This window comes from Solanum verrucosum, unplaced genomic scaffold, assembly GCF_900185275.1.
Source record: "Solanum verrucosum unplaced genomic scaffold, falcon-dt-bn FXZP01000218.1, whole genome shotgun sequence".
NCBI lineage: Eukaryota > Viridiplantae > Streptophyta > Magnoliopsida > Solanales > Solanaceae > Solanum > Solanum verrucosum.
In genome coordinates, this window is record NW_026020464.1 from 477,567 (window position 1) to 496,051 (window position 18,485).

At 31.4% G+C, this 18,485-nt stretch overlaps 3 protein-coding genes across 3 annotated transcripts; 2 read left to right on the forward strand and 1 right to left on the reverse strand.

Annotated features, from left to right (window-relative positions):
- Window positions 1–544: 544 nt before the first annotated feature.
- LOC125808796 (UDP-glucuronate 4-epimerase 6-like) lies at window positions 545–2,325 on the forward strand. Its single transcript, XM_049488457.1, has one exon. The coding sequence runs from the start codon at window positions 778–780 to the stop codon at window positions 2,122–2,124; it is 1,347 nt and encodes a 448-aa protein (XP_049344414.1). The 5' UTR covers window positions 545–777; the 3' UTR covers window positions 2,125–2,325.
- Window positions 2,326–8,659: 6,334 nt separating this feature from the next.
- LOC125808847 (glycine-rich RNA-binding protein 4, mitochondrial-like) lies at window positions 8,660–11,957 on the reverse strand. The gene is made up of 5 exons (XM_049488509.1): window positions 11,845–11,957; window positions 10,152–10,293; window positions 9,984–10,052; window positions 9,258–9,364; window positions 8,660–8,938 (listed from the first exon to the last, which is right to left on the reverse strand). The coding sequence occupies exons 2-5, from the start codon at window positions 10,285–10,287 to the stop codon at window positions 8,795–8,797; spliced, it is 456 nt and encodes a 151-aa protein (XP_049344466.1). The 5' UTR covers window positions 10,288–10,293; window positions 11,845–11,957; the 3' UTR covers window positions 8,660–8,794.
- Window positions 11,958–14,127: 2,170 nt separating this feature from the next.
- On the forward strand, window positions 14,128–16,716 carry LOC125808897 (toMV resistance protein Tm-2(GCR236)-like). Its single transcript, XM_049488567.1, has one exon. The coding sequence runs from the start codon at window positions 14,128–14,130 to the stop codon at window positions 16,714–16,716; it is 2,589 nt and encodes an 862-aa protein (XP_049344524.1).
- The last annotated feature ends 1,769 nt before the right edge of the window (window positions 16,717–18,485 follow it).

The following is an 18,485-nucleotide window of genomic DNA, read 5'->3' on the forward strand; positions in this document are numbered from 1 at the left end:
GTTGTCAAGATTACTATAAGTACTTGTCTCAATTTATTTATCATTTCATAAAATTAAAATGAAATTATTAAATATTTTAGTCTCATTTACCCTTAGTAAAAAATTAGCTTGATTTTGTTCTTAAAGAAAGTGTAATTTATAATTGAAGAGAGATAATCATTAAGTAGTAAAAAGATGGAAGTGTAAAAAAAACAAACATAATGAGTAATATGAAAATGAAAGAAATAGTATTCAAGAATAATATAGTTAACTTTTTATTGTATTTATAATTTTTAAAAATATATTAAATCAAATATAAACAAGTATGTTATAAAGATCAAATTTTGGATCAAAATATTATAGAGAATGGAGATCAAATAGTCCTAGTCTCATAGAGATCATTCATAAACCAATTCACCTAATTTTTTTAAACTTTTTTTTTCCACTTAATTTTTTTAATTTTAAAAATATAGATTGTAGAATACTAAAAAAAGAAAGTGGCCTCCAACCAACTACAACTCAATACCACCCTCCCTCCCTCTCTTTGGTCCACCACTCTTATTTCTTTCACACACACACCAATCCTTCTTCCTTTATAAACATCATCTCTTCTTTCCCCTTCTTTCCTCAGGGGCTTGCTCAATCCAAAGCACTCCCCATTTCCACATTTCCCAATAACCATACATCTTTCATTTCACTTCATTCTCTTCCTCTTATATTCTGCAATATCAAAACGATAAATTAATCATTTTGTGTATTGATATAGATACATATATAGCAAAAGTTTTCAAAACTATAATGGCGTCGCCACCTGACACAAGCAAAACCACAAAGCTAGAGCGCTACAACAGCTATATTCGAAAAGTAAATAGCACAAAACTCATCGCTGCATCGTCTAAACTTTTATTTCGTGTCACTCTATTAGTGGCGCTCTTACTTATTTTCTTCTTCACTATAAATTACCCTCCGTTAACTTCGGAAAAAACTTTCAACAACAATATTCACACAACTACCCATAATCTCCTTTCTTCCGCCATTTATGGCGGTGGGGCGTCGTGGGAGAAACAAGTTCGTCACTCCTCGACTCCCCACCGCCCTAACGGGCTATCCGTCCTCGTGACGGGAGCAGCTGGATTCGTTGGTTCCCATTGTTCTTTAGCATTGAAGAAACGTGGCGATGGTGTTTTAGGTCTAGACAATTTCAATTCATACTACGATCCTTCATTGAAACGTGCTCGTCAAGATCAGTTAACGAAGCATCAGATTTTCATTGTGGAAGGTGATATTAACGATACAGAGCTTCTGAGAAAGCTTTTCGACATTGTTCCTTTTACTCATATCCTTCATCTAGCTGCACAAGCAGGTGTTCGTTACGCGATGCAGAATCCTCTCTCTTATGTAAACTCAAACGTAGCTGGGTTTGTAAATCTGTTAGAAATCGCTAAAGCTGCAGATCCACAACCTGCAATAGTCTGGGCTTCGTCGAGCTCTGTCTATGGATTGAACACCAAAGTTCCATTCTCCGAAGATCACAGAACAGATCAACCAGCGAGTTTATACGCTGCAACGAAGAAAGCAGGGGAAGCAATTGCACATACATATAACCATATCTACGGGCTTTCATTAACAGGTTTGAGATTTTTCACTGTTTACGGACCTTGGGGAAGACCAGACATGGCGTATTTCTTCTTCACAAAGGATATGATTCAGGGGAAATCGATTAACGTGTACGTCACTCAGGACGATAAAGAGGTGGCGCGTGACTTCACGTACATCGATGATATAGTAAAAGGATGCGTCGGCGCGTTGGATACGGCGGAGAAGAGCACCGGGAGCGGCGGAAAGAAGAGAGGTCCGGCGCAATTGAGGGTTTACAATTTGGGGAATACTTCGCCTGTGTCGGTGAAGAAGTTAGTGGCAATTCTCGAAAATTTATTGAATGTTAAGGCTAAAAAGAATGTTATTAAAATGCCACGAAACGGCGACGTTCCGTTCACACATGCTAACGTGAGCCTGGCGTTAAGGGATTTTGGATATAAGCCTACAACTGATTTGTCAAGTGGGTTAAGGAAATTTGTGAAGTGGTATGTGAGTTATTATGGGATTCAACCAAGGGTAAAAAAGGCAAATGAAGGGGAGAAGTGAAAAAGACTATTTTACCCTTTATTTTAATATTTTTTTTGTTTCTTATGATGTAATATTTGGATCAAAATTATGTTTACTTGTTTATTTTTAGAATAGGAATAGAATTTTATATTTATAAAAAATAAGAAAATTAGAGAAGGGTGGAAATGGCAAGTGTAGATCTATGAAAAGTGGGGTTTATAATAATGTATTTTTAAGGTATTATTGGACGTAGGATTTAAGCAAAAAAAAAATAATATCAATCATAAATTGTAATATTTTGGAACAACAATGATGATTCCATCAAGATTGATCTCCTGTCTTTTATTTGGTTTAATTTGATATAAACTATACATGTGTTGGTAATAAATATTTTTTTAAATTTTAAATTAGATGTCTCGAGTCTTAATTTGAGCTTGTCTTTGTTAAGAAATACGTTAATATAATTGCATTTTTTGTGACATTTTTCCTTTGAGAATTCAGATTTAAACAAACCCCAACATAGATACAAAGTATCGGATAGGGAAAAAAAGTAATTATTTGAGTAGTTGCAAGTAGATGAGAGAAGAAATATTCATATCCTTATTGAAGATGCCTTCTATGATTGAAAATGGGCAAGGTTGTCTTCAAGTAGTCATTTAATTTACTCATCCAAATATTCTTACAAAAAGAATAAAAAGAATTCGCCCCAAATAAACTACCCACTCAAAATCTTACCGTCTAGCTATTAATATTTCGAATTTCACATAATTTATATATAACGAAGAAGATTACTCACATGACAAGAACTTTCGCTACCAACATATATAATCAGAATTACCTTCATCATTTTCTAAGATTTTCATTCAAAACTTATAATATTTCTCCTTTAAAACTTTTGCTATCAACACGTATCAAACTTTATATATATTGTATTACACTTGGAAGAAAAATTAAAACGTTTGGAAAAATCATAATGCGGTTGTCCACATAATTCCTATTTTTATGTGTATGTAAAATAATGATTCTCAAAAGTATTAGAGTAATATTTAGACAGAAAAAAGTGATGTATAATTATAAGCGCGCTTCACATAATAAATAGTAAAAAGATAACTTAACACATGATTAAAGGGAAAGATATATACAACTTTAAGAATACGTTAAATAAGCACTACTTAATAACTTAAACTATTTCAATAGGCCACTCATGAATCATGCATGCTGTGTCTTTTTCTTATTTATTTCTATTCTTTGTCTTGTACAGCTAATTATAAAAATCTTAGCATTATTTTTATGCTAAAAATTTTTAGTAGTATATTTCTTGAAGATAAGCTTCATACATTTTCTACTTTATACAGTATCTAAAAAAAATACTCTATCGACAATCAGAAACAACCTCTTTGTTGTATAAAGTAGGAATAAGCTAAGATACGATAGACGTTATCCTCTTCAAACTCTAGTTATGAAATGACGTTTGTGAAGTGTTTCTATTCCCTTTCCTATTTTTTGATAATCTAGATGGACTAATAAGAAGGAAATATAACTACTTCAACTTATAACATATGAACATATATTCCATGAATAGTAAATTTAATATTCAAAATGTGTGTGTTTGGAAGTTATAATCAATGAAGAAAAGGGGTCTTTGTACTTTTAAGATGAAATTTGGTTTCACTATCTCAACAACCATTTTTTGCTATATGTACATTTGAATCTATCTTAGTCTCCCACTTTTTCTTCTTTTTAATCATTTTTATAACGATGGAGTCAAAATTTTAAGTAAGAGATTCAAAATATTAAGAAGTACAAATACAAGAAGCTAAAGAAGCTTCAACATTTATTATAAATACATAAATTAAAAAAATAATTTTAATCATATATAAATTATATAATTTTCATTGATCGCTAAAATTTACTAGGCCAACCTCAGACAGCAAAGCTGACGGTACAAAATGAACACCTCCAAAGGCTGTTTTACCCAATCATAGAACTTAAAGCTGACAGAAAATATATAGCTGTGATAATTGATCGTGACTGAGTAATAAATATTACTATATTTCATCCTCTGTTGATGAGCATGTTGTCCCCTAATATAAAAATTTTCGAAGCAAATTCAGATTTAGTCGAATCTCAATATAAGTATTAGACAACGAATGAAAAATAAATATATATGTTTTCATTCTTGTATTTAATTTTTTTTTTCTGTTTTCTATTTGGTTTTTTACTATGCTGACATAAACTATTTTCAGTTCTTATCTGTTGCTGCTTTTTCAGAAACATTTGCCAGTACCTTTACAAATCAAAAGGTAATGTCATTTTTTCATAAAGTGGATTCCTTCATATATTTCATCATATTTGTGGACCATATAATACATATTAGCTTCTTTGTGCTCCTCATACCCCACTGTGATTAATATAATTGGATTCAAAATTTTAAGTTTGTGAATTGGTTAATAATTTTAAATACATATTATAATATTGAATAGATATAAATATTTACAATTAAATATAAAATTATAATCGAGATTAATAAATTTGTGACTGACATTAAAAACTATCAATATATATCTAATAAGATAAATTATACTCTATTAATTTGTCAATTTATTAACTTAATCAAATTTAACCCACCCAAAATCAGTCTAATCCATCAATTCGACACTTTTAATATTATTTATTTTGGAAAATTCAAATATAATCTTAATTTTCTATTTTGTTATGATTTACTGTTTGATTTGGACATGTTATAAAAAAAGTCCACATATAACACCTTGTGATTTTGACAAATATTAGGCACCGGCGCACAACTTAATAAACTCAATTAGACAAGAAAAATCTAAGCATAAATAAAGGCATAATTTCCTTTTTTAAAAAAGAAAAAAATAGCAAAAATAAATTAATAAAAAGAAAATGGTCCAGCTAGATAAAGAACCAAGAATATATTTTTTGTCTGCCTACCCCACACGCTCTTCTCTTTTTACAAATATATTTTGACTAAATATTTATATATGAGTTCAGTTATTATTGTAGTATCTCCTTTGGCAGATTTTAACCTAACATGAAATTTAAGAAAATAAAGAAGTTTTTTGAACGGTGTTATTTTAAATTAAAAATAAATAAAATTATATATTAAAATATTTTTTTTAGTCTTGTGTATTAAATATGTTATGTTCATATATGATAAGCAATTAAAGTTCAGATATCTATAAATATTTATTTGTGTGTAAACTCAATTATTGTTATAATATTATTTAAAGTCATTACAAAAATTACTTTAAATTTTGAATCCGTTTATGTGTTACACCTACAATCTTCCCATCAAAAAGCAAACGCTAGTCGTGAGTATAATACTTTTTAATTTTCAAAAGTTATTTTTTTTTTTAATATGTATAAAAATGAATAATTAAAGAGAGCATATTTTTGATTATTTAAATGTATCAGTCTCAACATTTATATTCACATACCCAAATCTATATATTTGTAGCATATCAACACACTTCTATTTTTTCTCCAACATGTTAATATCTAATGAAATATATCTGCAGAATATTTTTATTTTTAAAAAAACTATATAATATTTTAAGACAAATAATCTAGAACTTACCATTTTTTTCTTGGCCTACCGTGAATGGTGGAGTAAAAATAATTAGTTGAGTCTTTGAAAGTACCACAAAATTGAAGAACATTGATTGCTAGATCTAGATTGCTGACAATGAAACATGCTTTGTAATTATTTCTCAGAAAATATATTGAAAATTTATTCAAACTAACTTCAAAGGCGCCGATCCAAATTTTGAATTTATAAATTCTGAATTCAAGAAAATATAGCTTATTCAATTCTAGATAAATTGGTTTTGATTTTGACTAGGACTATTCGTTTCTATTGAATTTATAGCTAGAACTCTACCCTACTAGAAAATATAGAATTAATTTTCAAATTTATTGATAATGCCTAGCTAATTTGTCGCTAAATAACTCTTTAACTAATTAAATTTTCATATAATATTCCGTCGCTAAATGAAGTTAATATGGAATTTTTATAAGTTTTATTTACATATACATACTTTTCTGAACATAAAATTTGTTGGACAAGATCCAAAATGTTTGCAACAACATGATACTTTGTTATTTGATTTAATTATGAAGTTACTTACAAAACTATAGGTTTAATTGTAACCTAAAATAATAACTTACCAAGAACTGATTTTTGTAGCTTTTGGTCAACAACAAACGTGTTCACAAATCACAATATATATATATATATATATATATATATATATATATATATATATATATATATATATATATATATATAAGGATTTAATTAGAAAATATTACAAGAATAATCTGAGGTAATAGAACCCCGTAAAGTATAAATATGTAATTGATAGTTGGGTAATAGATTAGGGAAGCATTTGACTATTATCTCAATTTTTCATGAAATTTAAGATTGCTTTTATATATTTAAAGTCTAGAATTCTTACTAAACTTCATATTAGCGTCTTAAAGTTTCAACAATATAAGGTTGAACTTCATAACACAATCATAAAATTTCGTTTATCGAAAAAATATTTATAACAAGGCTGGTATAAACTCAACGTCAGATTAATCATGATATTTTTATTCATAGAAGTTGAAATTCCAATGGGTCAATTGGTTTAATACTCGTATTTTATAAATTTATTTTTAGTTTTATATATATTTTCATTTTCACACATAATATTGTAAGCTGCTATAAAACTTAATATTCTTCACCCTATATAACCCTAAAGTCTCTAACTCAAGATTCATTCACAATTTCCTCTCATCCTATTTTCTTTATACCAAACTCTTCGAGCTTGTTTCACATGTTTGAGCATAGACAATAACTTTGCTTTGTAATTAGTAATGTCACACTCTTAATTATAACAACAATAATAACATATTTAATCCGTTATAATTTTTAAAAAAAAGAAGTTATTTTTGATGAGCCCCTTAATTCAAGTAAGTGTCATACTCTTAATTGATTTGTAAATATCAATTTATTTGGACCATAGGCACATGTTAATAACTCAATCATGAAAAGGACATTAAAGAAAATAAAAGTGTCGGCAAGGCTTAATTTGTTGCACAAAAAGCCAATTAGCAATAAGATTATTAGACATTGAAAAGACTTTAATTTACTCTAGAATTTGTATGTAAGTAGTGGGACAACATTCTTATTATTATATTAAATATATTAATTAAGGGCTATGATTTCATGTCAATTGAAATTTAGACTTTAGAAAAGCAATTAAAGTTCTTTGTTAACAAGAAAGTGAATAATTGGTGCTACACATGAAGTATGAAAAAAACACTTTCTTAGGAAAATAAGTTCATTAAGAATAAAAAAAACGGACTTATCTAATGTAAGTAGGAAAAATAAGTTATACAAATAACATTTCACATTGATTGTGTTCTTTGCATCGTTCAACACACCTCATCTTCACCTTTACCTCTGTATAACCCCCATCATCACCACTCACCACCCTATCACCCCCAGGGGCGGACCCACGTTGGTTCCAGGGGGTTCACCCGAACCCCCTCGGCAAAAAACTACACTGTATATATAAGGTAATTTTCTGTATTTATGTGGATATATATATTTTGAACCCCCTCAATGACAAGGAGAAAGAGATAGCCCGGTGGCAGGTTCCTTGAAAATTAAGTCTCATGTTGAGGGTTCGAATCCCTGCATTAGCGTTTTATTTTTTTTAGTTTCAGTTTTTTTTTTTTTTTTTTTTTAAGGTTTGTGTTCCGTTTTCACGTTTTTTTTAGTTTTTTTATTTTATAAAACATGCTAAAAGTATGGTTTTAAACCCAAAAAAATTCAAGGGTCCGCCATTAAAACTAAATACTACTACTTTCTTGAAATTTTGTTTTGTTAGCTTATATATACACGTTTATACTTTTATTTTTCGAACCCCCTAAACGAAAGTCCTGGGTCCGCCACATTCACCCCTACCCTATCTCGACCACCTCCCCACAATATTTATCTAAATTATATACAAATGTTTGTAATTATAATTTTTATCTACATACTCACAACAAAAAAATAGAAACAAACCACTTATAAATATTTTTCTTCGTATTGAATACACCCTTAATTCAAAATTAATCGACATTTGCATCTTTTCTATATACCTTGGGCTTTAAGACTTGTTTCCTGGGCTTTACAGAACTAGACCAAATGGTCCTAGCCCAAATTAATATTGTATAATTGCATATATAAGGGTGAAGTGTATGGATATCCAATCTTAACATCGTCATTTAACTAGCGTGCTTACATAATTTCAGATATACAGTGTCTTTAATGAAGTCTGACTGCACAAAGTTTACATTTAGGTACATATGACTGAAGTTCAATCACATTTTTTTTTTTAACTTAAGCACATAAAAAACTCGATCAATAGTAATATACTCGACTATACTTCTCCATTAAAATACCAAGTATTTTTCTAATTCGATCACCTTGCCAACATAGGCCAAGAGTTAGGGCAAGGGGATACCATGAAGTTAAGAATAATTAGAAGACAGAAGTAGTCAAGTGACCATAAGATAAACCTTAATATAAAAGCATACATTAAAAGCTAAGGAAAATCCGTTCAACACAACATCACGTTTAAATCCTATCTCCTACCTACGAAATTCGCCATGCCTGTATAGACAAGTGAGCAAAGATTACAAGTTTTACTTAGTATGCATCATTTTGTCTAGATCCACCATAGCCACCGCCAAATCCACCACCACCATATCCACCGCCACCTGAACGAAAACCACCACTGCGTGGAGCTCTCTCTTGGGCTAGAGAGACGCGGATGTTCCTCCCGTTGAGATCCTGCACGGAGCATAATGTGATATCAGCCATGATTCATGAATAATCAGCCTCTCCACTTCTGAGAGGTAGGAGTAAGATCTGCATATGTTTTACCCTCCCCATACCCCACTTTGTAAGACTACACTAAGTATGTTTGTTGATTTCAACTAATATCCACAACCGACCATGGTACAAAATTCAATCCGAAAATTTTTACACGGTATAAATGCACCTAATCCTTGTAACCAAACAGCCCCTTAAACTATACAAAGGCATAAATCAAAGGTGGGGTATTCCACTTGCATATTCAATGGTTTCATGTATTACTAACAAAATTTACCTGTCCATCCATTGCTGACATAGCCTCATGGGCAGATTCGCCGTCTGTGAAGTTCACGAATCCAAATCCCTTTGATTTCCCAGAATCTCTATCCATGATGACCTTAGCTGTGCCACAATCAAAGTACACGAGTATTTAACACACGAGCAAAGTTCAAACAGCAGAAAGTAAGAGCTAGCAAGCGAGATGAAAGGGAGAAGCATGTCAAAAAACCCAGAAATATTGGTTCAACTCCAATTTTAAACTAATCCTAGCACCCACAACTTAAACGAGGGAGATGACGATAGTAACTGATAATGCCTTAACCGATAGAACAAAATAAGAAACTATCAGAAAAATGCCACTATCCCAGCCCAATCACTAGAGTATGCAACCAAATATGCAATTAATGACAAAAACGTGAGGATCACTCGTTATATGAACATTTAAGGTCATGACACAAATCATGAGCTGCAGAAAACCCATCAAGTTTCATAGCCTAGTTAGCAAGAGGAACACAAGACAACAGGTAAATTTATGCATCCACCATGCCATATATAGGTTAAAATTATATACATCGTAAGCTATTATCAGATACATATCGTACTATGTATGCTCATTCATAAAAGATAGTATTTTTCATCTAACTTGATTTTCATTGTGTTGTTCATTCAAATATTCATCATCGGAGGATAAAAACAAGATGAAAACTAAAGCAAGACAGACTCTAGATAGTTTGGAGATTACCCTCGACGACATCACCAAAGCTGGTGAAGGCTTCCTTCAGTGACTGATCATCAGTTCCAAATGAAAGACCTATTAAATTGAGGAATAAATAAGCAAACTTTATATGTCGCTAAGTATTCACTAAGAAGCAATACTTGCGGTATTTTTTTCAGACTGCTAGTCACATACCTCCAACAAAAAGCTTTGTTGACATGCAACGGATGGCGTTAAGCATTGAAGGTGCTGATGATTGTGCGTTCAATGCATTGCCACTTGTTGAAATGCTCTGCCTCAAAAGACCACCAATTTTGTTGTAGAAAGCCATAGATATCTATAAAAAAAATAAAAGAAGGTTATACAAATTTAGCTTTTAAGTATGAAAACCTTTAATCTGACAGGCAACATCAATAAGAAGATTGACAAAGCAGAAGACTTATACAAAGGGTAGACGAGTGGCACGACTAAACGAAGCAAAACTCGCTCATTTAAATGCATACTCAAATAAAAAACACATAGTGGCACACATTCACAAACAAGATTTCTGAAACCACATATGCAGTGAAATCTATAAGCTCTCTAGGTCCCCCTCTTTCCCTTCACTCTTTATCCCCCCTGGGATTTGTTACTAGATATTAGAACTCATCTTAGGTTCACAGCCATCTTCACAAAGACTTTGAGTTTATGAGTTCTAGCTTTTAAAAAATTAATTTACTAGGTTCTGTATAGATAATTTATACATATTGAGTGAATTTTTCAACAGAAATACAGAGTTGGTTTTGCCAAACACGTACGCTGCATTGCGGATTTGTCCCTGCCAACTAGCTAATCATTCACCAGTGGTCAATTAAATTTCTGAAGCAAATAATAAGTGAGAGCAACTTTGAAGTATCTTTATTTCAAAACAGAACAATCATCAAACTCGTTTAACTCAATTACACAAATTAGAGAAATACACTTCATACATACAAGAAAAAGAAACACCACTAATAACAAACTAATAAGAAGGACAAGGCATTATCTCACTTTGAACAGAACAAAGAACAATTTTTTTTTCACCAAACAAAATAAAGCCAATGAGTAAAAGTTCTACAAAGAAAACATTATCAGACTTGAATAGGGTAAAGAGTGATTTTTTTTTAACCAAACATGAAAAACAATGAGTAAAAGTTCTACAATATTAAACCAAACTTAAAACCAAGATAAACCAAAGAATTACCAAAGCTCCATATTAACCAAAAAATAAAGAAACATAACATAACAATTAGGTAAATAACCATGATATAACCAAATAAGCATAAATCCATCTAAAAAAACACATTTTTTTCACCAAACATCAAAAGACAATGAGTAAAAGCTCTACAATATAAACCAAACATAAAACCAATATACCCCAAAGACTTAACAAAGCTCCATATTAACTAAAAATCAAAACCATAGCAAAACAATAAGGTAAAGAACCATAATATAATCAAATAAGCATAAACCCATCTCAAAAAACTCATTTTTTCATCAAACATCAAAAAACAATGAGTAAAAGTTATACCACATGAACCAAACATAAAACCAAGAGACCACAAAGACTTAACAAAGTTCCATACTAACAAAAAATCAAGAACCCTAACAAAACAATAAGGCAAAGAACCATAGCATAACCAAATAAGCATAAAACCATCTCAAAATACTCATTTTTATCACCAAACATCAAAAAACAACGAGTAAGAGTTCTACAACATGAACCAAACATAAAACCAATATACCCCAAACACTTGCAAAGCTTCATATAAACTAAAAATCAAGAACCATAACAAAAAAACAAGGCAAATAACCATAATATAGCAAAATAAGCATAAACCCATCTCAAAAAAATAATTAAAAAACAAACCTGAAGAAGACAAATTTTCAGGGTTTAAGAGGCAAGAAAATGAGAAGCGGCTAGGTCTTACTGTGGACTGTGGGGTTCAAGAAAGGGTATATATAAGTACACTGCCTTTCGACTTTTTCAGAGTGAAAAAAATACTCATATATCTGCGGCGTTTTAATAGCTCAAAATAGTAAGGCACTCGAGGATAATTTTACTGCTTAGAGGTGTTGTACCTAGATTTTCGAAGAGAGTATTTTTGGAATTAATGCACAACATGCCTTCTACGAACTCATAACACTTGTTAATAAGCAATTGTCGGAGTTAATAACTTAGATGGTCACTCAACTATCAATTCTTTTCATAGAAAGTCACTCAACTTTCATTTTCAACTCAAAAGTCACTCAACTATGATTTTTTTTGCACAGAAAGTCACTCAACCAATTTAATTATTTTTTTCATTAAAATTTGCTGACATGAAATTTTAATTATTAACCAAAATTTTAAGAACCAAATATATATCCATTTAATTACCCGTTCCATTTAACCCGACCTGCTATAAATATAATATTAAATTATTTTTTTAATACGCCAGTTTTATTGGCATACGGCTTAACCACCAAGTCATCCATCACCATGGACAACATCTACTTCAATTTATCAACCTCTCTATTTATTTTTTTGAAGTTTTCGTAACCTCTCTGTTCTCACTTAGCATCAAATAATTGTCTACCCAACTTCACAATCTTGATATATTATTGATATGTGAAGAAGAAGTTGAAATTGAGAAATTAAAAAAGAAAAGAAAAGAAAACGAAGAATTAAGGAAATAATGGAGGGAGACAAGGGAAAATAATTTAGAGAATTAATGGTAAAATAAAAAGTTTAATATTATATTTATAGCGGGTCGGGTTAAATGGGGCAGGTCATTAAATGGTTTAAATGGATATATATTTGGTTCTTAAAATTTTGGTTAATAATTAAAATTTCACGTTAGCAAATTTTAATAAAAAAATAATTAAATATATTAAATGACTTTTTGTGCAAAGAAGTCATAATTGAGTGACTTTTGAGTTGAAAATGAAAGTTGAGTGACTTTATGTGAAAAAAATTGATAGTTGAGTGACCATCAAAGTTATTAACTCCAATTGTCGAGATTGAGAAAGCTACTTTCGGATGTTATGTGAATTATTTATTATTTTTTTTCAAATAATTTTTCACTTTATTTCAAAGAAGTTTGATGTCTCGTTATTTTTTTCTTTCATTTGCAAGAAAAATATAATTAAACGTAATTCCATTTTCAATTTCAATTCTATAAATTCAATGAAAAATATTTGAATTTCACGATCAAACGCCTACTTAATTTTTTTTTTTAACTTTAATGCGACACTTTTTCATATTTTATATTTTCCTCAAATTATATCTTTTTTTTTCTTTTCCTTGTTGTAAGTCCTGGTGAAATAACCTCGTGATACCACAAGGATTTGAAGATTACACTCACAACAAAATAAAATATTTTTTTGATTCAAGCTCTAAAAATGAAAAAATACTGGTAGAAAGTATTTCTTTCTTAAACTAGCATTACGTGATATGAATTTGAATTAGTCTAATCAATAAATTTAGAACAAAACATTCCTTACCAGGAAAGTGAAGAGATTTTGACCATTCCACTAGAGTCATTATGGTGATGTCTCACCACCAAATCAAAGTTTAATAAAAATCGAACCGAATAACCGAACGTCCACTCGGACCAATTTTTTTTTTTTTTTTTGAGAGGATCAAATCGCATAAAAGCCTAATTTTCATGTAACATACAAATTGAGTCTCATAATATCCCAAACTCACAGCCATGAACCCAAATTGGGTAAAGTTTTGCAAGACATTTTAGGAAATTTAAAAATGGCGTCTGGATATTTAATTTTTTAAAAATATCGTGTGATTGATTAATTATACTAAAGATATTTGCTTAGTTACGTGACTTTTCAAAAAAAGAAAAAGAAAAGTACATTATCAATCATCAGCCACAAAATATTAAGTCACAGTTTGTTTCTTAAATTCCATATCGAATTAAATTGAATGACACTTAAATTGGAACGAATGGTGCAATTTCCTTCGACTATTCAACTAGTATCTTATCCACAGCATGTGTTGATCCTTTTTTCTTTCGTTTTTCATTTACTTGACATTATTAGGAGACTTGGCAGTGGACTCCAACTATTCTAAGCTGACCTTTCTTTTCCTTTACCAATTATCTTCTTCTTTCTAATTACTCATTCTGATCAGTTTTTTGTAGCTACTGAAAAAGAAATGGCTGAAATTCTTCTTACAGCAGTCATCAATAAATCTGTAGAAATAGCTGCAAATGTACTCTTTCAACAAGGGAGCCGCTTGAATTTTTTGAAAGAGGACATCGATTGGCTCCAGAGAGTACTGAGACACATTCGATCATATGTAGACGATGCAAAGGCCAAGGAAGTTGGAGGCGATTCAAGGGTCAAAAACTTATTAAAAGATATTCAAGAATTGGCAGGTGATGTGGAGGATCTCTTAGATGAGTTTCTTCCAAAAATCCAACAATCCAATAAGTTCAAAGGCGCAATTTGTTGCCTTAAGACGGTTTCTTTTGCCGATGAGTTTGCTGTGGAGATTGAGAAGATAAGAAGAAGGGTTGCTGACATTGATAGTTTAAGGACAACTTTCAACATCACAGATACAAGTAACAACAATAATGATTGCATTCCAATGGAACAGAGAAGAAAATTCCTTCATGCTGATGAAACAGAGGTCATCGGTTTGGATGATGACTTCAACAAGCTCCAAGACAAATTGCTTGTTCAAGATTTGTGTAATGGAGTTGTTTCAATAGTTGGCATGCCTGGTCTAGGAAAAACAACTCTTGCCAAGAAACTTTATAGGCATGTCCGTCATCAATTTGAGTGTTCTGCACTGGTCTACGTTTCACAACAGCCAAGAGCAGGAGAAATCTTACTTGACATAGCCAAGCAAGTTGGACTGACGGACGAGGGAAGGAAAGAACACTTGGAGGACAATCTAAGATCACTTTTGGAAACAAAAAGGTATGTTATTCTCTTAGATGACATTTGGGATACTAAAATCTGGGATGCTCTGAACCGTGTCCTTCGTCCTGAATGTGATTCAAAAATTGGCAGTAGGATAATTATCACTTCTCGATATCATCATGTAGGCAGATACATAGGAGAGGATTTCTCGCTCCACGAGTTGCAACCCTTAGATTCAGAGAAAAGTTTTGAACTCTTTACCAAGAAAATCTTTATTTTTGATAATAATAATAATTGGGCTAATGCTTCACCTGTCTTGGTAGATATTGGTAAAAGTATAGTTCGGAGATGTGGAGGTATTCCATTAGCCATTGTGGTGACGGCAGGCATGTTAAGGGCAAGAGAAAGAACAGAACATGCATGGAATAGAGTGCTTGAGCGTATAGGTCATAATATTCAGGATGGATGTGCTAAGGTATTGGCTCTGAGTTACAATGATTTGCCAATTGCATTAAGACCATGTTTCTTGTATTTTGGCCTTTATCCTGAGGACCATGAAATTCGTGGTTTTGATCTGACAAATATGTGGATTGCTGAGAAGTTGATAGTTGTAAATAGTGGTAATAGGCGAGAGGCTGAAAGTTTGGCGGAGGATATCCTAAATGATTTGGTTTCAAGAAACTTGATTCAAGTTGCCAAAAGGACATATGATGGAAGAATTTCAAGTTGTCGCATACATGACTTGTTACATAATTTGTGTGTTGACTTGGCTAAGGAAAGTAACTTCTTTCACACCGAGCACAATGCATTTGGTGATCCCGGCAATGTTGCTAGGGTGCGAAGGATTACATTCTACTCTAATAATAATGCCATGAATGACTTCTTCTGTTCAAATCCTAAGCTTGAGAAGCTTCGTGCACTTTTCTGTTTCACAAAAGGAGACTCTTGCATATTTTCTCATTTGGCTCATCATGACTTCAAATTATTACAAGTGTTGGTTGTAGTCCAGCCTCGAAAAAATTATGATTTCAGCATTAGCCAAATCAAAATTGGGAACATGAGTTGCTTACGCTATCTGCGATTCAAGGGGGATATTGATGGGAAACTGCCAAATTGTATGGTGAAGCTCAAACATCTAGAGACCCTAGATGTTAGTAATAGCAGCATTGATCTTCCTACTGGTGTTTGGAAGTCTACACAATTGAGACATCTTCGTTCTAACTATTTCAATGAAGCAACTAACTGTTGCTTTTCTATAAGCCCATTTTTTCCAAACGTGCCTCCTAATAATGTACAAACTTTGATGTGGATGAATGATAGATTTTTTGAACCGAGATTGTTGCACCGATTGATCAATTTAAGAAAACTGGGTTTAGTGGATGTATCCGGTTCTACCATTAAGAAATTATCAACATTGAGCCCTGTGCCAACGACACTGGAGGTTCTAAAGCTCAGCTCATTTTTCAGTGAATTGAGAGAGCAAATAAACTTGTCATCGTATCCAAATATTGTTAAGTTGCATTTGAGCGGAACAATTCCCTTGAACGTCTCTGAATCATTCCCTCCAAATCTTGTCAAGCTTACTCTTTGGAACTTGATGGTAGACGGTCATGTAGTGGCAGTGCTTAAGAAATTACCCAAATTAAAGATACTTAAAATGTATCAGTGCTACCATATCGAAGAAAAAATGGATCTCTCTGGTGATGGTGATAGCTTTCCGCAACTTGAAGTTTTGCATATTAAAGATCCAGTCTGCTTGTCTGAAGTAACGTGCACGGATGATGTCGGTATGCCTAAATTGAAAAAGTTATTACTTATAGAAAGAACTGATTCCAACGTTAGGCTCTCGGAAAGACTTGCAAAGCTGAGAGTATGAAAATCCCAATGTGTCAACAGGTTAGTTATTTACTTTTAATATCTCAAAATAAGCTCATTTTTTATTAATTAATTCATGAACTAAATATTTTATGTCTAATAAATTGCAGATGCTTTTCAGAATGATTATGTCTTTGCTGGAGAGCATCTTTTGATGCCTGTTTGTATTTGTAATAAATAAATTAAATGTTTGATTGCTTCTTCAAGTTGATGTATTTGTGGCTTCTAATTTGTAAAATAAATATATTTATTCATCTATTTATGGTCTTATGTATATTTACCTTTGGAATTAGCAGTAGCTTAATTAGTTTCTTTTCTTCTTCAAGAATCAATGCTCACAATTCTAGTTTTAAACACGTTACTAAACTTACATTCTAAGTATTCTAATTAACTTAGTCCTTCAATTCTTAACTTGAAACTTTTAGACTCTAGAGCTTCTTTCCAAAAATTTTAATCTATGATCATTAAATTCATCGCACGTCTTGTCAATCAATATTATGTCATCTAACATCCGAAAATAACATACACTGGCACTTCACTTTGGATATATCGTGTCGATTGGTCCATCATTAAGACAAAAAGGAACATGCTAAGGGTTGATTCCTATGCAATTCCATCCTAATCGAGAAGTGTTCTGACTCACTCCCACAATTCTAATCCAAATTTTAATTCCATAGATAATGTGGTAAAACAAATTAAATTACAATTAATCAAATTAAATTACAATTAATAGGCCTTTTTTTTCTTTTTAAGAAACGTCTCTCAATTTATACAAGAAATAGCTGTGTATAACATACTGACATTTTGGTTATACCAAAGTTCTCCTTACATTTTACTCCTTCCTTTCCGAAATATTCTGATGACTCGCTTTTTGAGAGTCAAATTATATGGACTTTAATCAATATCTTAACATGTATTGTTTTTAGGATCATATTATGTTATTAAATTTTAATTATATGAGGGGGGATTATCATATATAGTACTATTTTATAGTTTTTAAATATTTAATTTAACTAATCAAATTTAACTTCAAATATGAGTCAAATTATAAGCACAACAACACAATTATCAGGGATGCAATCTACCACTGAGCTAATAGCCCGTTGTGCGAGCCTCCCACTGGGGCCGCTAATATTGTTATATACCTCTACAAAAGGCAACTATTTGGGGGTGGTTGAAGTAAATATTGTAGTGGGATGACCTAAAAAAAGTGCATATTACAGTTGTCTAGTTATATGGTACACTATATATAGTATTATATTATGTGCAATTCTGGTAAAATATTTAATATTGCACCTCTAAAATTGGTACGTATATTTATTTACACTTTCATCTTTTGCAATGAAGGAGATGGCTTAAATATGGGTAATGGATAACATGCAACTCGGGTTTGCATATATCTGATAAGGTTGTAGTAGAATGGTAAATAACTAAATATCCATCTATTTTTAATCAAAGATTTTGGATTTGAGTTCTCTTTTGTACGAAATTGTCTTCGTTAAAAAGCACTTCACCTCTCAATCTGGGACTCCTGACGCGAAATTGGATTTAGTCAGACTTCAATGAGGGTACTAGCCACCGGGTGAGAAACAAAAAAAAATGCATTTACTTGCCATGTTTCGCAAAAGTTAATTTGATTAATTTTCGGAGTCAGGTTGAATTAAATTAATTCAATATTTTAAATTTGGATGTTCAAAAATTATACTATCAATCTTTCTCATATTAATATAATGAAAAATATATTTTAAAATGTAAATCAAAGTTTATGTG

What these genes read in the sequence shown, in the direction of transcription:
- LOC125808897 (XM_049488567.1), top strand. Translation starts at nt 14,128, where the DNA reads ATGGCTGAAATTCTTCTTACAGCAGTCATCAATAAATCTGTAGAAATA.
- LOC125808847 (XM_049488509.1), bottom strand. Translation starts at nt 10,287, where the DNA reads ATGGCTTTCTACAACAAAATTGGTGGTCTTTTGAGGCAGAGCATTTCA. An exon ending in AACAAAGCTTTTTGTTGGAG is followed by an intron (nt 10,053 to 10,151) that starts GTATGTGACTAG and finishes TCAATTTAATAG; the next exon opens with GTCTTTCATTTGGAACTGAT. An exon ending in TGTCAGCAATGGATGGACAG is followed by an intron (nt 8,939 to 9,257) that starts GTAAATTTTGTT and finishes TGCTCCGTGCAG; the next exon opens with GATCTCAACGGGAGGAACAT.
- LOC125808796 (XM_049488457.1), top strand. Translation starts at nt 778, where the DNA reads ATGGCGTCGCCACCTGACACAAGCAAAACCACAAAGCTAGAGCGCTAC.